General features: G+C 33.0%; 4 protein-coding genes across 7 annotated transcripts; all 4 read right to left on the reverse strand.

Annotated features, from left to right (window-relative positions):
* Positions 1-3,758: 3,758 nt before the first annotated feature.
* On the reverse strand, positions 3,759-8,721 carry LOC110610332 (1-aminocyclopropane-1-carboxylate oxidase homolog 1). The gene is made up of 3 exons (XM_021750204.2): positions 8,076-8,721; positions 4,456-4,777; positions 3,759-4,365 (listed from the first exon to the last, which is right to left on the reverse strand). The coding sequence occupies exons 1-3, from the start codon at positions 8,597-8,599 to the stop codon at positions 4,069-4,071; spliced, it is 1,143 nt and encodes a 380-aa protein (XP_021605896.1). The 5' UTR covers positions 8,600-8,721; the 3' UTR covers positions 3,759-4,068.
* A 1,854-nt stretch (positions 8,722-10,575) lies between these two features.
* LOC110611378 (1-aminocyclopropane-1-carboxylate oxidase homolog 1) lies at positions 10,576-12,029 on the reverse strand. The gene is made up of 3 exons (XM_021751671.2): positions 11,485-12,029; positions 11,093-11,414; positions 10,576-10,991 (listed from the first exon to the last, which is right to left on the reverse strand). The coding sequence occupies exons 1-3, from the start codon at positions 12,027-12,029 to the stop codon at positions 10,740-10,742; spliced, it is 1,119 nt and encodes a 372-aa protein (XP_021607363.1). The 3' UTR covers positions 10,576-10,739.
* Positions 12,030-13,756: 1,727 nt separating this feature from the next.
* On the reverse strand, positions 13,757-15,562 carry LOC110611377 (two-pore potassium channel 1). Of its 4 annotated transcripts, none has more exons than XM_043955337.1 (3): positions 15,374-15,562; positions 14,319-15,246; positions 13,757-14,204 (listed from the first exon to the last, which is right to left on the reverse strand). In XM_043955337.1, the coding sequence occupies exons 2-3, from the start codon at positions 15,206-15,208 to the stop codon at positions 14,042-14,044; spliced, it is 1,053 nt and encodes a 350-aa protein (XP_043811272.1). In that variant the 5' UTR covers positions 15,209-15,246; positions 15,374-15,562; the 3' UTR covers positions 13,757-14,041. The 4 variants fall into 4 exon arrangements, with proteins under 4 accessions (XP_043811272.1, XP_021607361.1, XP_021607359.1 ...); XM_021751669.2 differs by having other exon boundaries at positions 15,326-15,560; XM_021751667.2 differs by having other exon boundaries at positions 15,377-15,558.
* A 300-nt stretch (positions 15,563-15,862) lies between these two features.
* On the reverse strand, positions 15,863-18,865 carry LOC110611380 (1-aminocyclopropane-1-carboxylate oxidase homolog 1). The gene is made up of 3 exons (XM_021751674.2): positions 18,685-18,865; positions 16,913-17,234; positions 15,863-16,743 (listed from the first exon to the last, which is right to left on the reverse strand). Exons 1-3 carry the CDS (start codon positions 18,810-18,812, stop codon positions 16,492-16,494), a joined length of 702 nt encoding a protein of 233 aa, XP_021607366.2. The 5' UTR covers positions 18,813-18,865; the 3' UTR covers positions 15,863-16,491.
* Between the last annotated feature and the right edge of the window lie 9,135 nt (positions 18,866-28,000).

The following is a 28,000-nucleotide window of genomic DNA, read 5'->3' on the forward strand; positions in this document are numbered from 1 at the left end:
AACTTCAATTTTGATATTTTTTGAAACAATAATTAATAATCCAACTTCAATTAGGCTAAAATTTAGTAAATTAATATTCAACTTAAGAATATGAATTACACGTCTCTTAAGTTAATATTGTAAAATTTATAATTTAATTGAGAAGCTAATAAATTTTATAAAAAAAAACAAAAAAAAAACTTTTTTTTCTATAGATGTAGTTGCAAGTTTAAGACTGCTGATGGGCTTTGAATTCCCTCTTCATGTGCCTTTCCCTTCGCTCGCCGAGCAAAGTTAATATGAAGATTTAAATTTAGTTTTTAGATATAATCATTATTAATAAATCCGTTCCTCCATTTTTTAAAATTTATTAATTTTTTTTATCAATAAAATAATTATTTCATCTATTTATACTATTAAAAATATAACAAAAAATCAAATTACCCTTTCTTTTCTCCTCTCCTTTTTCATTGATTCTTCCTTTTCTCCTTTTTTTTTAATTTTTCTTTTTATTTTATTTTTTTTAATTTTTCTTTTTATTTTATTTTTTAAGGAAGAGAATGAGGCTATTCTTCTTCTTTTTCTTATTATTCTTCGTTTTTGAGGAGGATGAGAAATTACAAAAAAAATGATAAGAACGTTTAATAAATATAAAAAAATAAAAATGTTTTCATAAATTTTTTAAAATGTAGAGACTGATTGAAGGAGAAGAAGAAGGAAGATGGACTATTTCGTTGACGAAAAAAAATGATAAGAAAGTTTTAATAAATTTTTAAAAGTATAGAAATTGACGTATTAATAATAATAATATTTAAAAACTAAATAAAGGGTTTTAATTAAGGGTAAATTTAAATTTTAAAAATTTTTTTAATTATTTTTTATTTATTAAAAAAAGGATAAAATAACTATTTGATTAATAAAAAAAATTAAAGGCATTTTAATTAATAAATTTTTAAAAATATAAAAATTAAATAATAATAATGATAATATTCTAAAACTAAATAATAAATCTTTCAAATTAATTTTCACCTTATCCATCATATTACTTAAATTAACCCTGGCAAGTCTTTCTCCAGTAGAATTACGAATACAATTTTTTTTAAAGATGACGTGTTACTACTAATCTAGTTGACCTAGCATTGATTATTGTTTACTCTACTAACCAGATCCATGAAGGCGGCTTCAAATCTAATGTTGGAGTTCTCATAGAGAATTATATAATTTTAAAAATATTAATTAAAAAATAATTTAAAAATAAATTAATGCGTTAATCATAAAAATCTAAAATAATAAAATAAATTGAAAGTAAGACTACTAATAATTTAAGAATTGGAGTGACATTATACTCCCAACCAACTTCTATAATATATCCAAGGCCAAAGTTCCCATTCAAACTGAACAATATTTTCATGAAAATTTTATTCCTTTTTCAAAGATATACCACGTAAGCATGTTTTTTTCTTCCAAATCTTTAATACGAGACTTTAAAGTATATGTATAAAATAAATAAATAAACAAATCTTTAATATTCCCATGCATATAAGTTTCTATCCTAATCACCACTAAAATATAATAACGTATCTTCTCAATTACATATTAGATATATAATTTAAATTGTTTAGTATAATTCACTCCAATAATTCTCTTTATTTTTTAAAATATTTCAAGAATACTCAAAAAAAAATTAAAAACATAATAAACTCACAGTATGAATAGTATTTTATGTAAATCACATTATAATTTTACAATATAATTTTATGTAAATTCAGTATAAGTAAGTTTTTGCACGTGTCCCGGATGAAAGATTATTGATTTTTAGTAAATCTAAAGCTTATACAGACCTTTGACCTGTTCAAAGAAATGCCTATTACTTCAATAGGGATTTTTGCCAATTTAATTGGTGAATTAAGGGTTGAAAAAAAAAATTGTGAATTTAGATTGGGGTGTCAGGTAATAGTGGAAAAGTGTGCTGGACTCCTACTAAATAAACGCCAGGTATTATTTATTTATTTTTTTAAAAAACTTGTGGTATTATTTATTTATTTATTTTATGTTTTAATTATTAATATATTATAATAAAATATTTATATTATATTAATTTAATATATTATTATAATATATTTTATTAATTTTAACATATTATTATAATAATATTATAATTAAATAATCCTAATTATAAATTTATTTACTGTTATTAAATATATGTACAATGTTAATAAAAAATTAATTAATTAATATGAATATTTAAAATTATAAAAATTAAATTTACTTTGTATTAAGTTGCTATTTAAAATTATAAAATAAAATTATGTTGTAATTTAAATAATTAATAAAAAATTAATTAATTAATTAATATAAATATTTAAAATTATAAAATTAAATTTACTTTAACTGCTATTTAAAATTATGAAATAAAATTATATTGTAACTTAAATAATTAATAAAAAATTAATTAATTAATTAATATAAATATTTAAAATTATAAAAATTAAATTTATTTTTTATTGAGCTATTTAGAATTATAGAATAAAATTATGCTGATTATAATCTGATTATTTATAATTTATAAAAATATAATTGATTTAATTAATTTAATTTATAATTAAATTAATTAATTAATTTATTTTCTTATAAATTATAAACAATTCAATATTTTCATATAATATCTAATAGTACGATAATATAATAATTTTAAATGTTTTACATGAATTATTTATAATTTATTAAAAAAAATAAATTAAATAATTACTTCAGTAAGGTGATTTTATATAGATTTAATAGTAGAATAATATTGTAATTTTAAATATTTTTATGTACAGCATTTACTATTAATTTTTATACTATTTTTATATATTAAAAATATTTTTATAAAATATAATAACTATTTATACTGATTTTAGTATTTTGTAGAGTTATAAAATAATATTAAATGTATTTAAAATTACTGTTATTATTTAATTATAGAATTACTATATTAATTTATTAAAATAATAAAAAATTTATTATTGGATAAATATATATAATATGATTGAATTATTTTTAAATATAATATTAATTTTATGATTTTAAAATTATATAATACTAATAATTTTTTATTTAAATATTAATAATAAAATTTATTAAATATTAATATATTAAAATTATAAAAAATATTTATTATTATAAAAATATAATATAAATAATATTATTAGATTAATTTAATATAAATATATTATTATAATATATTAATAATTAAAAAAATAAAAAAAATTAAATTATTTTTTATCACGACTTAAATAGCGTCATCTCATTATTTATTTATTTTATTTTATTTTTAAAAATAATCATTCACCGTGGCGCCATTTAATTTTTTTAATTATTAAAATATTATAATAATATAAATTAATTAATATATTATTTTTATATTATATTAATTTAATAATTTTATTTATATTATATTTTTTTAATAATAAATTTTTTTATAATAAATTTTATTAATTTTTTTAACTTTTATTTGCAGTGGTGTATAATTATAAAATAATATTAATTTTATGATACTTGTATAATTATTGAATAATATTAATTTTATAATATCGAAATTACATAAAATTAGTAATATTTTTAATTTAAATATTAATAATAAAATATATTAATATTTAAAATTATAAGATAAAATTATATTGTAATTAAATAATATATGTAAACATTATTAATAAAATTTATTAAATATTATTATATTAAAATTATAAATATATTTATTATTATAAAAATATAATATAAATAATATTTTTAAATTAATATAATATAAATGTTTTATTATAATATATTAATAATTAAAAAATAAAATAAAAATAATTATGCGCGTTACGCCATCTTAAATTGCTAGACCACAATTTTAACGCCAAATACACTTTTTAACTGTCATCTAACACTCTAACCTCAAATCTACAACTACTTCTTCACCAATTATTAATTCATAAATTAAAAATCTCCCGCATTAAATTAGCAAAAAGCAAATGTTCTTGTAGGCAACTGGAGCCGTAGACTTGAACGGGACGCAGTTCAAGTGTCTAGCTAATTCAGAGAACTTGTATATGTTTGTGCGCAGTTTCACAAATCATTTTTTTTTTCTTTCGAAGCAGACGAATTTCCCAGCTTGAAATGCTCTAAACCAGAGGTCCCATCAAGTCCTTTCAAGTAGTAATGTGAGAGATAGTCCTTCACAGTCGTTTCCCTGTAGACTGGGGGAGTTTCTTCTGATAGCAACTCCTTAATCGGCCCATATCTTCTGGACTCACTCTCCGGAGGACTATGCTGTCTGTAAAAACATGCCACTGAAATTCTTGGACCTACGGGTTTCGCAAGTACTCTGTGTTCGGAGCTTTTAAATTTATCATTTGATATTAACTGCAAAATTACAAACATAGATGGGAGAATTATCTGCAATTCATTTGATTCAAGAATGGGAAAAAACAATTTTGAAATAAATTAAGTTACCTGTAACAGATCTCCAAGGTTTATTACAAGTGCTCCTGGAGTTGGTGTGACGTCAACCCATTGGTTTCCACAGAGAACTTGTAGGCCACCAATTTGATCTTGAAGGAGCACAGTGAGGAAGCTACTATCAGAATGGCCACTGGTGCCCATTGTCAACTCTGGTTCTGGGCAAGCTGGGTAATAATGACCTAGAAAGAATAATCCCTCTGCACAGCCTATATTTTTAAGGTAGTCGGGATTCAGCCCCAGTGCTTCTGACAGTAATTCAAATAGCGTATGTGCTAATGTTGTTATCTTGTTGCAGTAATCCATCATTATGTCTCTGCAAAAGTTACAAATTAGCGTTACTTCTCAGAGGATTATGGATAGTCTCCATAGCAGATGTGTTAACTCCAAATCTCGTAATCCTGGTAAATAATTTAGGTTCGGCTGCTTCATCCCAGTTCTCTCCATTAATTCTCAACAATATTATACTCACTGCTGTTAAATTCTGACGATTTGAATCAATTTCCATATGGATTCAAATTTGTAGAGTGAATATTAATGAACATAAATCTAATGTTTATTCATTATTTAATTGTTCAAATGATATCTTGATTTGAGTACTTAACATTTAATTGTTAAATCTCATATTATCAATTCAACTTCAATTCTAGTAATTTCAACTATGAAGGATGAATCCTTGAGCAAAAATAAATATTTTATATTATTTATTGATGATCTAATCAGAATGACTTGATCTATTTTATAAGTCATGAATCACTTGTATTTAGTGTATTCAAAAGGTTTAAGAAGATGGCTGAAACAAAGTTCGGATGCAAACTTAAAACATTACAGTCAGACAATGGAATGGAGTATAATTCAATGAAATTCAAGAAGTTTTGTGATAATGAGAGAATTTCTTGTCAACTTTCAGTTGCTTACACTCCTGAGCAGAATGGTGTCGCTGAAAGGAAGAATAGAAATATTGTAGAGATGATGAGATGCATGCTAGCTGAAAAGAAGATCCTAATTCATTTTGATTTGAAGTTGCTCATACATCAATTTATTTGCAAAATCGACTACCAACTGTTGCTCTTAAAGAAGCAATTCCAATTGAAGCTTGGAATGGTGCCAAGTCTTCAGTTGCTCACATGAAAATCTTTGGCTCATGTTGTTATGTTCATGTTCCATCTGTCAAAAGAAGCAAGTTGGAACCCAAGTATGAAATTAGCATCTTTTTGAGTTACTCTACCCAATCCAAAGGCTATCGAATCTACAATATTAATGAGGAAAATGTTGTTATCAGTCCATTTGTGGTTGTGGATGAAAATTCATTTTGAAATTGGAAGAAACAACAAGTTGAAAAATATCCTAACTCAAATAAAGTCAAGCCCATCTATATGGTACCTAGCGATGATGTAAAAGCAATGATAATAAGAAAGCTAGTGATGATTCTCCTAGTTCAAGCAAAAAAATCAACTTCAAATGTTGATGAGCCTTTAAATCCAAAGATGAAGTCTCTTACTAAAATTTATGAGCGATGCAACTTTGCAATTGAAGAGCTAACATGCTATGAAGAAGCAACAAAGAAGGAAGGATGGGTCAATGCTATGAATGAAGAGTTAAAGATGATAGAGAAGAATAGAACTTGGGATCTAGTTCGAAGGCCTAATGGAAGAAATGTAATTGGCTTCAAATGGGTTTATCGAGCTAAGTTGAATCATGATAACTCTTTAAACAAACTCAAAGCTAGATTGGTTGTAAAGGGATATGCACAACAGCCTGGTATAGATTATGGTAACACTTTTGCTCCAGTGGCAAGGTATGATACAGTTCGGTTGCTAGTAGCATTAGCAGCTCAATACAAGTGAAAGATCTATCACCTTGATGTAAAATCTACATTTCTAAATGGTGATTCGTAAGACGAAATCTGTGTTGAACAACCTCCTGATTATTCTATCAAAGACAAAGAAGAAATGGTGTATAAGCTTCACAAAACTTTATATGGGCTAAGGCAAGCTCCTAGAGCTTGGTACAACAAAGTATATTCTTACCTGATTGATTGTAAATTCAGGAGGAGTCCTAATGAAACTACTCTCTACACTAGAGGTGGTGATAATGGGAAAAAAAAACTAATTGTTTTCCTCTATATCGATGATTTGTTAATAACAGGTGATGATAGTGATCAAATGAAGAAGTTCAAAACTGAAATAGAAAAACTCTTTGAGATGACAGACTTAGGTGAGATAAAGTACTTTTTTGGTATGGAAATTCACTAAGGCTCTAAAGTTATTTTCATATCTCAAGAAAAGTATGTTAAAGATTTTTTCAAGAAGTTCAAAATGGAAGAGTGCAAAACTATATTAACTCTCTTGATGGCTAATGAGAAATTATCCAAAAAAGATAAATGTGCAACGGTTAATTCTTCAACATATAGAAGCTTAATTGGGAGTCGTTTGTATTTGACCATCTCAAGACCTGATTTAATATTTTCAAGTAGTCTACTTTCAAGATTCATGCAAAATCCAGGAGAAACACACATGAGAGTTGCAAAAAGATTCTCCATTATATAAATGGAACCATTGATCATGGAATATGATTTGAAGTTGGAATTCATATGAAGTTAGAAGGATATTCAAATAGTGATTGGGTCGGTAGTATTATGATTCCAAAAGCACTTTTGGATATGTATTCTCATTTGATCTAGCTGTTTTTTCATGGAGTTTAAAGAAGTAAAACATAGTTGCACAATCTCCAGAAGAAGAGTATATTTCTACTACAAATGTTACAAATCAAGTTATTTAGTATAGAAAGGGGATGCAAGACTTAGAGATGATTCTACATGAAGGTATAACAATTTGGGTGGATAATATATAAGGAATTTCTTTGGCTAAAAATTCAGTGCTTCATGATAGATCAAAACACATCAAAATCAAATATTATGGTCTAAAGAAAGCGGAAGTTAATGGAGAGGTGAAGTTTAAACATTGTAAATCTGAAGAAAGTTGTAGATATTTTGACAAAAAGTCTATTTAAAGAGAAATTTAATTTAAATATTTAATGTTCATTGAATACTCAAAAAGACTTATTAAATATCAAAAAATTATTTTCGTTTTTTAAGTATATTCTTCGTTTTTATATTTATCATCATTATATTTTTCATGAAAATTTCTATGCATATAAATATAATTTGTATCAATAAAAATTTAATAGATTTTCTAACAAATTTTACAATTCTCTTTATATTTCATTTATTTTTTATTTATTTTTTTATCTATCAATTTATAACACAAAACTATATAACATAATAAGAATATATTATTTTATTATAAAGTATATTTTAATTAAATAAATGATAATTTTTTACATTTATAAAAATATGACTTATTTTTTAGAATATATATTAGTTTTATTTAATTGTTCAAATGAAATCTTGATCTGAGTACTATAATTTTGGTTAATTTAGCAATATTAAAATGCTCTTACACTAAAGTTTTCACTCTACTGATTACTGACTGATTGAGCTTGGATTCAATGATTACAAAGTCGAATCCAGGGCAACCTAATTATATATATAAAGGTTTTGGTTTCAGTATCAAACAGAGCCAAATTGCTTCATGGTATATGGATTCTCTTACCCGCATACTTGAGGCAACTCTTGTGGATTTGGCGGACGAGGAGCCATGACGCAACTCAGGGTATCCCTCCAGTTAGTAGTTGGTGCACTGTACAGATCAAAATTGGAACTGAAATATACTTTCCTTCCAGTGTAGTCTCTTGAATACAGTTCTTTCTTTACTTGTGTGTCTTGCTCGTGAAATCTACTCACCCCATCAATCATTTCATCCAAAACCTTTAATGGAACACCATGGTTGAGCACTTGAAAGAAACCCCACTTCTGGCAAGCATCTTCCACCTTGCCGACGACCTCAGCTCGTCGACTTGCATCTTTGTCGATGCCTTGCAGGTCTATTATTGGTATGGTGGGTTTACAATCAGCTGATGAAGGTGAGTTGTGGGATTGAATATGATTATTATGGATGAATATGTGAGGGATGCTTGTAACTCCAGCATCAACGAGACCCTTCACTCCAGCTTTGGTGTCATCAAAAGCTTTGAGTTGGCTTTTGCGCTCATCATTAGATCCGCAACAAGTTTGCATTTTCTTTCTAGCTAGTTGAATGATTCTGCTGAGGATCAGAAGCTGCAGTGAATGGATAACGTTTACAATTTTGAATGGTGGAAGATGATTGTTCCGTATCCGGGGATTTGTACTGCAGAAATGTAAATTTAAGGCCGATTTGCTATTAAACTCTTGAAAATAATAAAATCTAAAACCTAAGAAAGATAAATCTCAAATTTCTAAGCCTTCGTTTGTCTTAACTTTTACAGAAAGTAGAAAAATATTTTTCAAAGCAAACATGAAAAAAATTTAATTAAAAAAAATTTCTAGTCAAAGAAAAAATTAGATTATCTTAAAACAATGATTTAAAAAAAATGAAATTATTTTTCATATTTGAAATTGTTATTAAGAGATCTCTGTATATTAATTTGTTACTTTATTTTATTTTTAAATTAAAATTAAACAATAAAAATAAATTATTTTATATAGAAAATAATTTTTAAAAAATATTTTTTAAATAAAAATTATTTTCCGTAAATAAATAGAGTCTAAATTAAAAAAAGTTAGATATTTAAACCTAATATAAAAAAAATTCTATATGTAATTATTTAACTTATATTGAATAAATAAATTTAATTTTAAAATTATAATAATTACATGTAAATAAAATTATAATAATCTATATTTTTTAAGTAAAAATATTTTATAAGATCTATAAAATAAATAACCTATTACTAAAAATTTATAACTATTTAAATTCATTTTTGTTAAAAAGTTATAGAAATTTCTTTGCTTTAATTCAACACCAAAATGAATTTAGATTTTCTTTTTTTTTTCATCAAACCTCTATTTATTTAATAAAAAATATTTTTCAATAAAAATATTTTCATTATTTTTTAATATTTGAGACATTTTTAAAAAATATTTTATATTTTTTTTGTATTCAAAGGAGAAAGTGATTTTCTTATGTTGAAATCTTACTAACAATACTTAACTCTTTTATACGTAAATTTATTAGCATTGTTTATTTTTTAATATTTCTACTAAATAATAAAAAAAAAAGCTATTTTCTAGAAAATATTTTACACATTTAAATTATTTCCTCAAAACAAATTGAACCTAATTATTAAATTAATTTTTATTTTTTTAGTTTTAAAGTATCCATAAAAATATATAAATTTTATTAAAATTATAGATAATATTCTATATTTTGAGAATAACAAAACTTATATTTTAAAATTTTAAATGCAATTCTTTTGCAGAAATAAAAAGGAAGCTAAACTATTTATTTTGTTTTGTTTCACAGGTTCTTACAAGTCTTTGCAATCCCAAGTGGCTTTTAGACATAATAAAATTGGGCTTCATGGAGGAGTAGGTGGGCCCATTGTGAACCCACTTCAATTGATAAATTCAATTTCCTTATAAATTTAGTCTCATTTAAAGCTCCGTTCGACATCGGCAATATTCAATATCTTAACTTAAATGATTGAATTGAATATAAAAAAAATTATTCTAGCTGATTATTAGCTGATATTTTAAAATTTTAAAAATAGCGTTTTAAGGCGTCTATAAATTTAATTAAATTTTCAAAAAATAACATTTTCCTTTTATTCGTTTTCTTTTTGTCTGCGAGTAATGTATAATCATCTCACTCGCATAATCACCTCCTTATTATACAGATCGTATGTATGAATGCCTGACGGCTATTTAATTTCTTTCGGCGCGCGTGCTGATGGGGCTACAAAGTGATTGGTCATACTCTCTTTTTCTCATATCATGTAACATACTTCTCATTTTTGGACTGAATTGCACAATGTTAAATCGTTCTGTTTTCGTATGATCTAATGAGTTTTGAGTCTGTGTATTTTTCAGGATCTAGCCTCGCTTTCCGTAAATGCGAGAGCCCAACAATTATCCTTACCACAACAAATATTCTTTATTAAAAGAATTAATATTTTAAAGGAACCTAAATTTTGTAACCATCCATTTCTGTTATTTTGTTTTAACTGGTTCAAAATTAAACAATTCAAATGCTCACCCCGATGAGGTTGTTAGCTTGGATCATTGCTTAAAAACAGAAGGCTAACAAATCATCAATTTATTTAAAAGGATCCACATTCAAAGTGTAGTTCTAGTGGATCAATCTTAGGAACAAAAACTTCATAATCGTTATGAAGTTTCAGAGCCTGAATTGAAGCAAAGGAGAAATGCCATCAAGGCCTCTTCCATTGGAGTAGACAACATATTCTCTCACTGTGGTCTCTCTGTACTTGGGAGGATTATCTTCAGATAACAACTCTTTAATTGGTCCATAGACTCTTGAATTCGGCATAACAGATGTGCTAAAAAAGCTCGCCACTGATATTCTTGGTCCACCATGGTTTGCCAACACCCTGTGCTCCACGCTAATAAACTTGTCGTTAGATATGAGCTGCAAAGACAGCAAGACTTCTAAGCTCATGAAGAGTAAGATCCCAAAAGATTTCCTCATAAATGCAGACAGTTGTTAAGTAATTAAGTTGAAGGGCTTGCCTGTAGAAGGTCTCCGATGTTAACTACTAGAGCATCCGGCGAGGGAGGGACATCAATCCATTGATTCTGATGCAGAACTTGGAGGCCACCAATATGATCTTGTAGAAGAACTGTGAGGAAGTCATTATCTGTATGCTTGCTTGTGCCCAAGGTTAATTCTGGTTGGGGGCATGCTGGATAATAGTGACAAAGAAGAGCAAGTCCTTCACCACAATTCATATCTTTCAAGTGGTTTGGATTTAGACCAAGAGCCTCAGACAACAATTCCAGCAGTAAGCTTCCCAATTTCATCATTTCCTTGCAGTACTCCTTTAGTATGTCTCTGCAAAATAGTAATATGTACATTAAGGAAAATTCTTCTTACAAAGATAATGGTATCAAGGTTCCTCTACCTGCAGACGGCTGGGAGATGTTCTTCCTTGGGAGGATCCGGAGCCATGAGAAGAAAAAGGGTATCTCGCCAATTGGCTGCTGGTGCAGTATACAAATCAAAATTGCTATTGTACACAGCCTTTTTGGAATAATCACGAGTGTAAAATTTCTTCTTCAGCTCAATATCTTGCTCGTAAAACCTACGAATACCATCCTTCATCTCCTGGAGAACAGAGAGAGGAATTCCATGATTGAGCACTTGAAAAAATCCCCAAGTCTCCGAGGCATTTTGAACTTGGTCAACAACCTGCTTGCGCCGAAATGAATCGTTATGGAGACCTTGGAGGTCGATGACAGGAAAACTGAACTTGGCATCAACAGCAAGTGGAGTCGTGGTGGAGTCTGAGGCATCCTGAGGTTGATGGAAAAAATGAGGAATCTTGGTGATTCCAGCATCAACAAGTCCTTTAACACCTGCTTTTGTGTCATCAAAAGCTCTTAATTCACTTGTTCGGCAAGAACTGATAGCCATAGTTCTTTGAATTTGGTTGAGAATTTGAATCATAATACTAGAAAAAAAAAAAATAAAGACCTAATAAAGAATTTTCTAAGAAAAATGAAAAATTTAAGTGTCTTTTTCAAAACTTAAAAAATCTCAAAATATCTTAACAAATTTTATAATTCATTTAAATAATAAAAAATCTAGAATAATAAAAAATAATAATGGAATATCAAAATAAATATTTCAAATTTTAAATTAAAATTTAGCATTCTTCCTTAATTTAAAATTTTATCAAAATTTAAATTTTATGGATGGAGCACGCAATAATCGTTGATATACTTCTCACAGACCTGACATGGAGCACTTCTCTCCAAATCACCACACTACCATTTTATTCTGATTGATTTTTTTGAATGAGAGAACTTCTCTTCAAAATAAATTTTTTTATTTTTGTACACGTAAAACATTAATCGGTATAAACTTATCTATTGCCAGATAAATCTTCTCCAAACAATCAAATTTTATTCATCACTTCTTTAGTCGGTTAAAATATTCATTAGTCGGTTAAAATATTCTTACATGGTGTCTTTTTTTTTCATACTCAAAATCTCTTTTTGAGATGTAGTAATTGCATTCTCTTTGTCCTTTTATTACCTTGATACAATTCTTTTGGTATAATTTTTATAAAAACTACTTATGAGGCTCCAGAATGAGTTATAGATAAAAATCTTGGAGTTTTTGCTGATTCGTTTCATGAACTCTTATTTGATTGAGTGTTGGATTGTTTTCTAAAAGAGAGAGTTCCTTTCATTTTCAACCCACCCTTTAAATGGACCTTCATTTTTACTGTCCATGCTCGTTAATTTTCACCTTTAAACAATGGATAATTTTTTTTTAAAGAATTAAACCTCACCATTTCAAAAGATACCATGCTGAGAATTTGAATAATAATACTAAAAAAGAAAAAGAAATAGAAAAATAGAAAACTGAATAAAGATCTCTCTCACAAAAAATAAAATTCAGATCCTTTATATAGACTACAATCAATATTCAAAATTTAAAAAAAAAATTCAAAATATTCTAATAAATTCTATAATTTATTTGAATAATAAAAAATCTAGAATAATAAAAAATAATAACAGAATATCAAAATAAATATTTAAAATTTTAAATTAAAATCCCAACAAATCTCAGGACAAAAGCAATGGCAGATTTGAAAAGAGAGAAGAAGATATTTTGAATAAAAATAAGTGTTAATCGAAATTGAGAAGGACAAGCAGCTGCTAATAAAAGTTCATGGCAAGTTGGATCAACTGTTTGTGGATCTTCTGATGCAATTGCGGAGCATTATTGGCATGGCAATTGCAAAACCTGTTCCATTTCAGGATAAGTCAAAAGAAAAAGAACAAGCGGCGCAATTTGAGTGTAGGCTCCATTGAATGGTGCTGCCATGAGGCCCATTATTACTTTAGTAGGCCCATCCGCCATATTATTCTGGCTATTTTGCTTATGATATTAAGGAAATAATAAAACCTGTAACAGAGATTTTTTTTTTTCATTTTATTAAATTACTTTTTATTTCAGTTAATTGCTCCAATTTCAATTATTTTTCTACAATTTTCTAAAATTCTTTTTATCACGCTTTTTCCTTTTCCTTTTAATCATATCACTTGTACAGTGATAAACTAACAAAAATATTGATGGTATTCAGTGAAAATAAATTAATTTTTTTAAAAAAATTAATTAATACACCTTAATCTCTTAAAATAAGATTTCTTGAACAAAGTAACTTATGGGTTTTGTCAATATATCGTAACAATAAAAATTTATTGGTTTTGCAGCATGGGAACAGAAAGAAAGAAAAAAAAATTGCGGGAGATGTCTCGAAGGCAAGACAGAGTTGTAGAACACCAGAGGTGTAAAGCCCCAGCCAGGACGAGGAAAGGACAGCCATAATCCTGGAGAACATACAGATATACTCAGGAAAACAGAGACCCGCATTACTCATGACATAGAATTTTGACAAGAAAATGTAGACGGCCCATTAAACCACTCCACTGCTTGATGACTCAGATTCACCTCTTCTTCAGAGTTGTTTTACCACCCACTAAATCAGATGCTGACAACATTCCAGCTTTACCAACATCAACAACTCCAAGCTCTTTCAATGCTAGTGAGATATCTTCACGGCCAATCTTCCCCATTTCTTTGAGTTTCCATATCAGGACCTCAGCAGACCTGTGTCAAGAAGAAAATCAGAGAGAGAGAGACAGCTAACCATCTATATATATATTTGATATAATAAGTAAATGAAAAACAATTTGCAGTGAAATGATGTTGATTTTGACTCACACAACAGCTCCATCACTATCAATATTAACAGCCTCCAGATCAAGATTGGCCAACCCCTGGGTTTGAATCCTGTTAACCAGTGCTCTTTGTCTGTCTTCCATGAATACCTCCGTAACGTAGAGAAAAAATAGGCCCAAACCGAGAGTACTGCTCAGTATCCAAAGTGCACCAAAAGCACGCCCACCTTTAGTTCTAAAGCTCTCAGCTCCAAAGCCTAGGGTAGTGACAGTTGTACATACACAAAACAAGGAATCAATAATATCCAAATCTTCAACTACATGCAAGAATATGGCTCCAATAATCATAAGCACTGAAAGAATGGCCATGCCCAAAAGGCACTTGAAAATAGGTCTGTTGAATACCGTCTCCTCCGTGGATGGGTCATTCTTTTGATGCTTGTTTAGAGCTTTAACCAGCAGCATTTCCTGCTTCTCTGTCAAGTAATCTGCAACTTTGTTCATTATTAATCCCACAAGAGTCATCCCTGTGAAGACAAAAACAAAGACGAGTATTTTTGCAGAGCTAGTATTAGGCGATAGGTCCCCATATCCAACGGTGGTTATAGTCACAACAGAGAAATACAGAGCATCAATGACTGGACTTGTTTTCTTCCCTTTGATATCTTCCAGGAAAAAGTAAAAGCATAAAGTGCCAACACACAAGTAGACCGCCAAGAACACACCCACTTGCAGAAAACTGGTGCGGAGTTTCCCAAAAATGAATTCAGCACTGCAAAGTTTGCCTTCAAATTCTAAAGAAACAAACTTGGCTAGAGGAGCACATTTAACATTGAGAAATTTTCTTTTGTTGGTAGCATATGCATTATTTGTTTGAGAGGTAGGATTCACTGCTCCAGACATCAAATGCTGTATTGCACCATTGGACGCCATTAAAATAGAACAGCAAAACTATACCAGTCTTAGTGGACCTGCAAATGAATGAAAATGGTGAATTCTGCAATCGACCATATGCATAAACGTATGACAGAAAGAGCAAAGTCACAGCACCAAAAGGAGAGAAAGAGAAGGTTTGTGTCAAATTAGGAGCAAAATAACAACTTTGAGCAACGAGACTCGATACGACTATCTCCACTGCGATTGATCTTCCAGAGATTGGCAAGTAACTACTCAGCAAAAGTTAATGGTGGAAGCAGGTTCACTTAGTATTTAAAGTACACTTCAGTAGGGAAAGTTCCCAGCAGATTCCTACCTATACCTTCTAAATTTCATGTCCCTGGAACTTAATTGGACTTATTGTGGTGGTCTTTTCCAAAATGCCATTAGTCAATTTTAGATTGGCTCCGATTCACTTTATTAAGTCTTTTGTACCGATATGAGTAATTTCCCTGGATCAGCTAATACATAACTTCCTTCGCTGCCTTTCGAGCTTAACTGCATCGGAAGAGGGTTTTTATGTTGATTGATCCCGTTTCAACACTCGTCAAGACTGGTTCCACCAAGAATTTTTCACACATCTATAGAAGAAGAAAACCGGCTGTGTTTATAATTACAGAGCTAAGAGTCCAAAAAGAGCCATACCTAGTTGAAACAAAAACAGAAATTGGCCGATTTTTATTGAGAAAATGGATCTGGTCTAACTCCAATATAGGACAACAGTTCTCATGAAACTTGCTGCTAAACCTGGAAACTTCGCAAACAAGGCCACACAGTACAGTTCCAAGACGAGACAAGAAAAAGTTGCATAGAGTTTATGAAGTTTGATTAGCAAAGAATATGTCTTGGCCCCGTCCACTGTCCGTGATGGCACTACGTTTCCTAATCTATGGGCCATTATCCAACAAATAAGACTCTATAGCCTTCTGATATGTCGTTACTTCACGAGTAGTCACTGCCCACTGGTTAATTTACCCAAAAGCTGCTGTAAGCAACTTCAACGGTCTCTGTGATAACTTCGGAGCTGATTTTTTTTTTTTTTTTTTTTAACTTCCTCCATATTCTCAGTACCTGCGGATAAAGAGGAAGATGATTTTAGCTTAAGTGGTGAAGGATTCGAATGCAATGAGACCGAGTTATCTGGATCAAAGCTGGAGAGACAAAGGATTCAGAGTCATCAAGGTCAAATGCATAAAAATGTCCAGAATCATGTTGATCAAATTCAATGAAAAGTGCTAATTAGATTACATGCCCATATGTATAATTATCATTGCTAGGTTTCAGAGCTTGAAATGCAGAAGTGCAGAAATCCCATCAAGTCCTTTTGCTTGGTAATACTTAAAGAATTCTTGCACTGTGGTTTCTCTGTACTTGGGAGGATTCTCTTCCGATAACAGCTCTTTGATGGGTCCATATAGTCTTGAGTTTGAGTTAAAAGCTGTGCCAAAAAAGCAAGCCACAGATACTCTTGGTCCTCTATGGTTTGCAAGCACCCTATGCTCAACACTTGCGAACTTGTCGTTTGATATCAGCTGAAAAATCAGTAAGATTTACAATATTAGCCATAGCATATTGGCAAAGAAAGAATTGGTTCAAATGATTTGTTTAGCAGCAAACCTAATGCAACATAAATAGGAATCTACAAGAGAATTTTACAATACAAACCATTATATGTATGAAACTCGAACATAAAAGACTTGCCTGTAGAAGATCTCCAATATTAACCAATAGAGCCCCCGGTGTGGGAGGAACATCAATCCACTGATTTTGATGGAGAACTTGGAGACCACCAATATGGTCTTGAAGAAGCACGGTGAGGAAGCCATTATCAGCATGCTTGCTTGCGCCCATGGTTAATTCTGGCTGGGGGCATGCTGGATAATAATGACACAGACCCGCAAGCCCCTCAGCACAGTCCATGTCTTTCAAGTGGTTTGGTTTCAGACCAAGAGCCTCTGATAATAACTGGAATACTAAATTTCCCAATTTCTGTACTTCCTTAGAGTACTTTATTACAATATCTCTGCACAAATAAACTTTCTAAATCTAAGCAAATCACATGCTCAAATTCGACAAGATAGAAAATTTTGAGGGTTACCTAGGGCTGTAAATGAGCCAAGCTATTCGTGAGCTACTCGAGACTCGACTTGATAAAAGCTCGACCGAGTTCGGCTCGTTTTTTAAACGAGCCAAGCTCGAGCTCAATTTTGAGACTCGTCACTTAAACGAGCTGAGCTTGAGCTCCATAGTATTCGGCTCATTAAGGCTCGCGAGCTGGCTCGTTTTTAGCCTCGCGAGCAGGCTCGTTGAGAAGACTCATGAGCAGACTCGTTAAATAGGCTCGTGAGTAATATTGTTTAAATAAATTGGTGAACCAATTCGTTAAATAAATTTATGAACAAGTTCATATATTATTAAAAAAATAAAAATAACTATAAAGTTATAAAATTTAAACTATTATAAATACTTGAAAATTATAGTATTGAAAATTACAAATAATTAAGATTAATTATTATAATTAATATTTTTTAAAATTAAATTATAAAAATTTTTTGTATATAATTATTATAATAAGATTCTATAAAATTAATGTATAATCACAAATAATTAATATTAATTATTATAATAAGTATTCTTTAAAATTATAGTACTACATGATAAATTGAGTTGTAAAAATTATATACATTTTAAAATTAAAGTATAATTATAAAAAAAAATTTGTATATAATTAAGCATACAATATAAAAGATGATAATAATTATCAAAGTATATTAATAATAATTAATTAAGGTTATATGGATGTTGAAGTTGAAATTCAAGTTAACTAATTAAACAAGCATGAAGATGATTATGAAGATAATTAAATTATATTAGCTTGTTTCAACTGTTGGAAGTTGGAATCAACTTTATTCGTTTGATATTAAACTTTGTGTGTAATCTAATTTTATTATATTGTTGAATTTATATTTATTTGTCTTATTTTAGTTATAAATTGTGTTACGTAATTTTTTTTTATGTATACTCTCTTTTTTTATATTATTTAAATTAATGATGATTAAAAACTGATTAAAGTGTAATTATTAATTCGAGCTCGAGCCTGAACTTGAGCTCAAACCAAACTTTTTAATTTTGAGCTCGGTCTCGAGCTTTTTTAACGAGTTTCTTAATCGAGCTTTCCGAGTTCGAGCTCGAGTTTTATTAACGAGCTTCTTAATCGAGCTTAACGAGCTTCTTAATCGAGCTTTTCGAGCTCGAGCGCGAATTAGGCTCGTTATTAAATCGAACGAGCCTTTCACGAGTCGAGCTCGAATCGAGCTCGATTATAATATTTAATTCTCGAGCCGAGCTCGAATAAAATATTAGAGCTCGAGTCGAGCTCGAGCTCGAGCTCGAGCTTCCAAACTTTTTTAATAAACGAGCTTGAGTTTTACAAAACTCGGCTCGGCTCGGCTCGATTACACCCCTAGGGTTACCTGCATGCAGCTGGCAGCTCTTCTGGTGTGCAAGGATCAGGAGCCATTTGAAAAAGAATGGTATCTCTCCAATTAGCTGATGGTGCAGTAAAGAGATCAAAGTTGGTATTATACACAACCTTTTTCATGACATCACGAGTATAGAAATCTCTTTTCAGCTCAAAATCTTGTTCGTAGAATCTACGTGATGTAGGACTATTTATACTCCGTCAGGAGTTTTAACCAATATCGTTTGATTAAGACGAAATAAGAGAAAAGAAGGACTATTTAGACTCCGTCAGGAGTTTTAACCAATATCGTTTGGCTAAGACGAAATAGGAGAAAAGATAAGCCGAAAGACTAAAAGTCTTATTGAAATTCCTCAAAGATTGAAAAGTGAAAAGTCCCTTTCTAATAGCCAAGGGAGGCTATTTATAATAGAAATAAAATAATCCTAATCCTAATAGGAGTCTAAAATCCTAATAGCCAAGGGAGGCTAAATAGAAATAAAACTCTAATATGCAAAATAATCCTAATCCTAATAGGAGTCTAAAATCCTAATAGCCAAGAGAGGCTAAATAGAAATAAAACTCTAATATGCAAAATAATCCTAATCCTAATAGGAGTCTAAAATCCTAATAGCCAAGGGAGGCTATTTACAATAGAAATAAAACTCTAATATGCAAAATAATAAAAATACCCAAAATATCCAAAATAATAATTAAAATATAAAAGTTAGCCCCGGTCCAACTCTGCCGTAAAATCCAAGGCTAGTTGCCCCGTATCATTCCCTTCCACTTGTAAAGAACTCGTCCTCGAGTTGTCATCAGCAAGGTAGTACTGAAATAGATCTGCCACATTAAACGTCTTCGAAATTTTCATTTCATGTGGGAGGTCAAGAGCATAGGCATTGTCATTGATCTTCTGAATGATCCGGAATGGACCAATCTTCTTGGCGTCAAGCTTTTTCTGTCCTCCACCACGCTCCTGTTTGAAAACATCCATGTGCTGCTTTGCCAAGTTGCTTGCTGCAATACTGTTGTAAGCAAATTCCACCTAGCCTTGGAGGTTTTCACTCTCATTTGGACTCATCTTGTAATGAGGCAGATTCGGTAATTTTGATCCAGGAATGAGATCAATCTGATGTTGGATATCCCGCAGAAGTGGAAGCTTTGATGATTCCTCCACTATCTTAGGAAACTCCTTCAGCAACTCTTTGACTGGCGGTGGTAAAGATGGTGCATCCTCCATTGTACTTTTTTCTTTTACCAATAAAGTCTGTGTGCCCCCAGATTTCTCAAGTGCGCCTGATAGCTTCTGCACTCCCGTAGAAATAGCAACAACATTCTTCCCTTCCACCTTAGAATGTTTCGCAGAACCGGAAGGCAAGATAGTAATCTTCTTTTTATTCCACATGAACATATATGAATTCTCCTTCCCTTTATGCAAAGCATCAACGTCGAATTGCCAAGGGCGACCTAGCAAAATTCCACAGCAATCCATATCCACAACATCACAATTAACAGGTTCAGTATAAGATTTACCGAACGAGATAGGCACGCTGCAGATTCTGTTGACCTCAATTGTCGGTCCTTCCTTGATCCATCTGACTTTGTAGGGTGAGGGGTGAGGCTGTGTAAGCAACTGTAATTTTTCTACCAATTGCTTAGCTATCAGATTCTCACAACTGCAGCTATCTATAATTAGCCTGCAAATTGCCTCTCCTACTCGACACTTTGCCTGAAAAATCTTCTTCCTTTACATCTCATCCTCCTGTTTTGTTGAACATAAGATTTTTTTCACCACATAGGTGACCTTAGGATTGGCGGCCATAGGAATGGTGGCCACAGGATTGACGGCCACAGGATTGGCGACTGATTGGGGGTGTGCGGCAACGGCGGGTTGGTGGATTCCCTGCTGTAGGATCAGTTGTCTGATCATCTCCTTCAATTCTGCTAAGGATGGCTCAATCGCAGAAAGTCGCGCCTCTTGGTTATCTGCCATGGTCGACTTCGCTCTGATACCAATCTGATGTAGGACTATTTAGACTCCGTCAGGAGTTTTAACCAATATCGTTTGATTAAGACGAAATAAGAGAAAAGAAGGACTATTTAGACTCCGTCAGGAGTTTTAACCAATATCGTTTGGCTAAGACGAAATAGGAGAAAAGATAAGCTGAAAGACTAAAAGTCTTATTAAAATTCCTCAAAGATTGAAAAGTGAAAAGTCCCTTTCTAATAGCCAAGGGAGGCTATTTATAATAGAAATAAAATAATCCTAATCCTAATAGGAGTCTAAAATCCTAATAGCCAAGGGAGGCTAAAAAGAAATAAAACTCTAATATGCAAAATAATCCTAATCCTAATAGGAGTCTAAAATCCTAATAGCCATGGGAGGCTAAATAGAAATAAAACTCTAATATGCAAAATAATCCTAATCCTAATAGGAGTCTGAAATCCTAATAGCCAAGGGAGGCTATTTACAATAGAAATAAAACTCTAATATGCAAAATAATAAAAATACCCAAAATATCCAAAATAATAATTAAAATATAAAAGTTAGCCCCGGTCCAACTCTGCCGTAAAATCCAAGGCTAGTTGCCCCGTATCATTCCCTTCCACTTGTAAAGAACTCGTCCTCGAGTTGTCATCAGCAAGGTAGTACTGAAATAGATCTGCCACATTAAACGTCTTCGAAATTTTCATTTCATGTGGGAGGTCAAGAGCATAAGCATTGTCATTGATCTTCTGAATGATCCGGAATGGACCAATCTTCTTGGCGTCAAGCTTTTTATGTCTTCCACCACGCTCCTGTTTGAAAACATCCACGTGCTGCTTTGCCAAGTTGCTTGCTGCAATACTGTTGTAAGCAAATTCCACCTGGCCTTGGAGGTTTTCACTCTTCTTTGGACTCATCTTGTAATGAGGCAGATTCGGTAATTTTGATCCAGGAATGAGATCAATCTGATGTTGGATATCCCGCAGAGGTGGAAGCTTTGATGATTCCTCCACTATCTTAGGAAACTCCTTCAGCAACTCTTTGACTGGCGGTGGTAAAGATGGTGCATCCTCCATTGTACTTTTTTCTTTTACCAATAAAGTCTGTGTGCCCCCAGATTTCTCAAGTGCGCCTGATAGCTTCTGCACTCCCGTAGAAATAGCAACAACATTCTTCCCTTCCACCTTAGAATGTTTCGCAGAACCGGAAGGCAAGATAGTAATCTTCTTTTGATTCCACATGAACATATATGAATTCTCCTTCCCTTTATGCAAAGCATCAACGTCGAATTGCCAAGGGCGACCTAGCAAAATTCCACAGCAATCCATATCCACAACATCACAATTAACAGGTTCAGTATAAGATTTACCGAACGAGATAGGCACGCTGCAGATTCTGTTGACCTCAATTGTCGGTCCTTCCTTGATCCATCCGACTTTGTAGGGTGAGGGGTGAGGCTGTGTAGGCAACTGTAATTTTTCTACCAATTGCTTAACTATCAGATTCTCGCAACTGCAGCTATATATAATTAGCCTGCAAATTGCCTCTCCTACTCGACACTTTGCCTGAAAAATCTTCTTCCTTTACGTCTCATCCTCCTGTTTTGTTGAACATAAGATTTTTTTCACCACATAGGTGACCTTAGGATTGGCGGCCATAGGAATGGTGGCCACAGGATTGACGGCCACAGGATTGGCGACTGATTGGGGGTGTGCGGCAACGGCGGGTTGGTGGATTCCCTGCTGTAGGATCAGTTGTCTGATCATCTCCTTCAATTCTGCTAAGGATGGCTCAATCGCAGCAAGTCGCGCCTCTTGGTTATCTGCCATGGTCGACTTCGCTCTGATACCAATCTGATGTAGGACTATTTAGACTCCGTCAGGAGTTTTAACCAATATCGTTTGATTAAGACGAAATAAGAGAAAAGAAGGACTATTTAGACTCCGTCAGGAGTTTTAACCAATATCGTTTGGCTAAGACGAAATAGGAGAAAAGATAAGCTGAAAGACTAAAAGTCTTATTGAAATTCCTCAAAGATTGAAAAGTGAAAAGTCCCTTTCTAATAGCCAAGGGAGGCTATTTATAATAGAAATAAAATAATCCTAATCCTAATAGGAGTCTAAAATCCTAATAGCCAAGGGAGGCTAAATAGAAATAAAACTCTAATATGCAAAATAATCCTAATCCTAATAGGAGTCTAAAATCCTAATAGCCATGGGAGGCTAAATAGAAATAAAACTCTAATATGCAAAATAATCCTAATCCTAATAGGAGTCTGAAATCCTAATAGCCAAGGGAGGCTATTTACAATAGAAATAAAACTCTAATATGCAAAATAATAAAAATATCCAAAATATCCAAAATAATAATTAAAATATAAAAGTTAGCCCCGGTCCAACTCTGCCGTAAAATCCAAGGCTAGTTGCCCCGTATCATTCCCTTCCACTTGTAAAGAACTCGTCCTCGAGTTGTCATCAGCAAGGTAGTACTGAAATAGATCTGCCACATTAAACGTCTTCGAAATTTTCATTTCATGTGGGAGGTCAAGAGCGTAGGCATTGTCATTGATCTTCTGAATGATCCGGAATGGACCAATCTTCTTGGCGTCAAGCTTTTTATGTCCTCCACCACGCTCCTGTTTGAAAACATCCACGTGCTGCTTTGCCAAGTTGCTTGCTGCAATACTGTTGTAAGCAAATTCCACCTGGCCTTGGAGGTTTTCACTCTCCTTTGGACTCATCTTGTAATGAGGCAGATTCTGTAATTTTGATCCAGGAATGAGATCAATCTGATGTTGGATATCCCGCAGAGGTGGAAGCTTTGATGATTCCTCCACTATCTTAGGAAACTCCTTCAGCAACTCTTTGACTGGCGGTGGTAAAGATGGTGCATCCTCCATTGTACTTTTTTCTTTTACCAATAAAGTCTGTGTGCCCCCAGATTTCTCAAGTGCGCCTGATAGCTTCTGCACTCCCGTAGAAATAGCAACAACATTCTTCCCTTCCACCTTAGAATGTTTCGCAGAACCGGAAGGCAAGATAGTAATCTTCTTTTTATTCCACATGAACATATATGAATTCTCATTCCCTTTATGCAAAGCATCAACGTTGAATTGCCAAGGGCGACCTAGCAAAATTCCACAGCAATCCATATCCACAACATCACAATTAACAGGTTCAGTATATTTACCGATCGAGATAAGCACGCTGCAGATTCTGTTGACCTCAATTATCGGTCCTTCCTTGATCCATCCGACTTTGTAGGGTGAGGGGTGAGGCTGTGTAGGCAACTGTAATTTTTCTACCAATTGCTTAGCTATCAGATTCTCACAACTGCAGCTATCTATAATTAGCCTGCAAATTGCCTCTCCTACTCGACACTTTGCCTGAAAAATCTTCTTCCTTTGCGTCTCATCCTCCTGTTTTGTTGAACATAAGATTTTTTTCACCACATAGGTGACCTTAGAATTGGCGGCCAAAGGAATGGTGGCCACAGGATTGACGGCCACAGGATTGGCGACTGATTGGGGGTGTGCGGCAACGGCGGGTTGGTGGATTCCCTGCTGTAGGATCAGTTGTCTGATCATCTCCTTCAATTCTGCTAAGGATGCCTCAATCGCAGCAAGTCGCGCCTCTTGGTTATCTGCCATGGTCGACTTCGCTCTGATACCAATCTGATGTAGGACTATTTAGACTCCGTCAAGAGTTTTAACCAATATCGTTTGATTAAGACGAAATAAGAGAAAAGAAGGACTATTTAGACTCCGTCAGGAGTTTTAACCAATATCGTTTGGCTAAGACGAAATAGGAGAAAAGATAAGCTGAAAGACTAAAAGTCTTATTGAAATTCCTCAAAGATTGAAAAGTGAAAAGTCCCTTTCTAATAGCCAAGGGAGGCTATTTATAATAGAAATAAAATAATCCTAATCCTAATAGGAGTCTAAAATCCTAATAGCCAAGGGAGGCTAAATAGAAATAAAACTCTAATATGCAAAATAATCCTAATCCTAATAGAAGTCTAAAATCCTAATAGCCAAGGGAGGCTAAATAGAAATAAAACTCTAATATGCAAAATAATCCTAATCCTAATAGGAGTCTGAAATCCTAATAGCCAAGGGAGGCTATTTACAATACAAATAAAACTCTAATATGCAAAATAATAAAAATACCCAAAATATCCAAAATAATAATTAAAATATAAAAGTTAGCCCCGGTCCAACTCTGCCGTAAAATCCAAGGCTAGTTGCCCCGTATCATTCCCTTCCACTTGTAAAGAACTCGTCCTCGAGTTGTCATCAGCAAGGTAGTACTGAAATAGATCTGCCACATTAAACGTCTTCGAAATTTTCATTTCATGTGGGAGGTCAAGAACATAGGCATTGTCATTGATCTTCTGAATGATCCGGAATGGACCAATCTTCTTGGCGTCAAGCTTTTTCTGTCCTCCACCACGCTCCTGTTTGAAAACATCCACGTGCTGCTTTGCCAAGTTGCTTGCTGCAATACTGTTGTAAGAAAATTCCACCTGGCCTTGGAGGTTTTCACTCTCCTTTGGACTCATCTTGTAATGAGGCAGATTCGGTAATTTTGATCCAGGAATGAGATCAATCTGATGTTGGATATCCCGCAGGGGTGGAAGCTTTGATGTTTCCTCCACTATCTTAGAAAAGTCCTTCAGCAACTCTTTGACTGGCGGTGGTAAAGATGGTGCCTCCTCCATTGTACTTTTTTCTTTTACCAATAAAGTCTGTGTGCCCCCAGATTTCTCAAGTGCGCCTGATAGCTTCTGCACTCCCGTAGAAATAGCAACAACATTCTTCCCTTCCACCTTAGAATGTTTCGCAGAACCGGAAGGCAAGATAGTAATCTTCTTTTGATTCCACATGAACATATATAAATTCTCCTTCCCTTTATGCAAAGCATCAACGTCGAATTGCCAAGGGCGACCTAGCAAAATTCCACAGCAATCCATATCCACAACATCACAATTAACAGGTTCAGTATAAGATTTACCGATCGAGATAAGCACGCTGCAGATTCTGTTGACCTCAATTGTCGGTCCTTCCTTGATCCATCCGACTTTGTAGGGTGAGGGGTGAGGCTGTGTAGGCAACTGTAATTTTTCTACCAATTGCTTAGCTATCAGATTCTCACAACTGCAGCTATCTATAATTAGCCTGCAAATTGCCTCTCCTACTCGACACTTTGCCTGAAAAATCATCTTCCTTTGCGTCTCATCCTCCTGTTTTGTTGAACATAAGATTTTTTTCACCACATAGGTGACCTTAGGATTGGCGGCCATAGGAATGGTGGCCACAGGATTGACGGCCACAGGATTGGCGACTGATTGGGGGTGTGCGGCAACGGCGGGTTGGTGGATTCCCTGCTGTAGGATCAGTTGTTTGATCATCTCCTTCAATTCTGCTAAGGATGGCTCAATCGCAGCAAGTCGCGCCTCTTGGTTATCTGCCATGGTCGACTTCGCTCTGATACCAATCTGATGTAGGACTATTTAGACTCCGTCAGGATTTTTAACCAATATCGTTTGATTAAGACGAAATAAGAGAAAAGAAGGACTATTTAGACTCCGTCAGGAGTTTTAACCAATATCGTTTGGCTAAGACGAAATAGGAGAAAAGATAAGCTGAAAGACTAAAAGTCTTATTGAAATTCCTCAAAGATTGAAAAGTGAAAAGTCCCTTTCTAATAGCCAAGGGAGGCTATTTATAATAGAAATAAAATAATCCTAATCCTAATAGGAGTCTAAAATCCTAATAGCCAAGGGAGGCTAAATAGAAATAAAACTCTAATATGCAAAATAATCCTAATCCTAATAGGAGTCTAAAATCCTAATAGCCAAGGGAGGCTAAATAGAAATAAAACTCTAATATGCAAAATAATCCTAATCCTAATAGGAGTCTGAAATCCTAATAGCCAAGGGAGGTTATTTACAATAGAAATAAAACTCTAATATGCAAAATAATAAAAATACCCAAAATATCCAAAATAATAATTAAAATATAAAAGTTAGCCCCGGTCCAACTCTGCCGTAAAATCCAAGGCTAGTTGCCCCGTATCATTCCCTTCCACTTGTAAAGAACTCGTCCTCGAGTTGTCATCAGCAAGGTAGTACTGAAATAGATCTGCCACATTAAACGTCTTCGAAATTTTCATTTCATGTGGGAGGTCAAGAGCATAGGCATTGTCATTGATCTTCTGAATGATCCGGAATGGACCAATCTTCTTGGCGTCAAGCTTTTTATGTCCTCCACCACGCTCCTGTTTGAAAACATCCACGTGCTGCTTTGCCAAGTTGCTTGCTGCAATACTGTTGTAAGCAAATTCCACCTGGCCTTGAAGGTTTTCACTCTCCTTTGGACTCATCTTGTAATGAGACAGATTCGGTAATTTTGATCCAGGAATGAGATCAATCTGATGTTGGATATCCCGCAGAGGTGGAAGCTTTGATGATTCCTCCACTATCTTAGGAAACTCCTTCAGCAACTCTTTGACTGGCGGTGGTAAAGATGGTGCATCCTCCATTGTACTTTTTTCTTTTACCAATAAAGTCTGTGTGCCCCCAGATTTCTCAAGTGCGCCTGATAGCTTCTGCACTCCCGTAGAAATAGCAATAACATTCTTCCCTTCCACCTTAGAATGTTTCGCAGAACCGGAAGGCAAGATAGTAATCTTCTTTTGATTCCACATGAACATATATGAATTCTCCTTCCCTTTATGCAAAGCATCAACGTCGAATTGCCAAGGGCGACCTAGCAAAATTCCACAGCAATCCATATCCACAACATCACAATTAACAGGTTCAGTATAAGATTTACCGATCGAGATAAGCACGCTGCAGATTCTGTTGACCTCAATTGTCGGTCCTTCCTTGATCCATCCGACTTTGTAGGGTGAGGGGTGAGGCTGTGTAGGCAACTGTAATTTTTCTACCAATTGCTTAGCTATCAGATTCTCACAACTGCAGCTATCTATAATTAGCCTGCAAATTGCCTCTCCTACTCGACACTTTGCCTGAAAAATCTTCTTCCTTTGCGTCTCATCCTCCTGTTTTGTTGAACATAAGATTTTTTTCACCACATAGGTGACCTTAGGATTGGCGGCCATAGGAATGGTGGCCACAGGATTGACGGCCACAGGATTGGCGACTGATTGGGGGTGTGCGGCAACGGCGGGTTGGTGGATTCCCTGCTGTAGGATCAGTTGTTTGATCATCTCCTTCAATTCTGCTAAGGATGCCTCAATCGCAGCAAGTCGCGCCTCTTGGTTATCTGCCATGGTCGACTTCGCTCTGATACCAATCTGATGTAGGACTATTTAGA

The sequence above is a fragment of the Manihot esculenta genome, chromosome 3, assembly GCF_001659605.2.
Source record: "Manihot esculenta cultivar AM560-2 chromosome 3, M.esculenta_v8, whole genome shotgun sequence".
Classification (NCBI taxonomy): Eukaryota; Viridiplantae; Streptophyta; class Magnoliopsida; order Malpighiales; family Euphorbiaceae; genus Manihot; species Manihot esculenta.

Bases quoted from the DNA above. Each gene is read 5' to 3' on its own strand.
- LOC110610332 (XM_021750204.2), bottom strand. From the start codon at position 8,599: ATGCAAACTTGTTGCGGATCTAATGATGAGCGCAAAAGCCAACTCAAA. The intron at 4,778-8,075 runs GTAAGAGAATCC...TAACTTTTGCAG, and splicing joins GAGTTGCCTCAAGTATGCGG to AGACATAATGATGGATTACT. The intron at 4,366-4,455 runs GTAACTTAATTT...GTAATTTTGCAG, and splicing joins ACCTTGGAGATCTGTTACAG to TTAATATCAAATGATAAATT.
- LOC110611378 (XM_021751671.2), bottom strand. From the start codon at position 12,029: ATGATTCAAATTCTCAACCAAATTCAAAGAACTATGGCTATCAGTTCT. The intron at 11,415-11,484 runs GTAGAGGAACCT...ACTATTTTGCAG, and splicing joins CATCTCCCAGCCGTCTGCAG to AGACATACTAAAGGAGTACT. The intron at 10,992-11,092 runs GCAAGCCCTTCA...CTGTCTTTGCAG, and splicing joins ACATCGGAGACCTTCTACAG to CTCATATCTAACGACAAGTT.
- LOC110611377 (XM_043955337.1), bottom strand. From the start codon at position 15,208: ATGGCGTCCAATGGTGCAATACAGCATTTGATGTCTGGAGCAGTGAAT. The intron at 14,205-14,318 runs GTGAGTCAAAAT...TTCTTGACACAG, and splicing joins GATAGTGATGGAGCTGTTGT to GTCTGCTGAGGTCCTGATAT.
- LOC110611380 (XM_021751674.2), bottom strand. From the start codon at position 18,812: ATGAAAAAGGTTGTGTATAATACCAACTTTGATCTCTTTACTGCACCA. The intron at 17,235-18,684 runs GTAACCCTAGGG...TTATTTGTGCAG, and splicing joins GAGCTGCCAGCTGCATGCAG to AGATATTGTAATAAAGTACT. The intron at 16,744-16,912 runs GCAAGTCTTTTA...CTGATTTTTCAG, and splicing joins ATATTGGAGATCTTCTACAG to CTGATATCAAACGACAAGTT.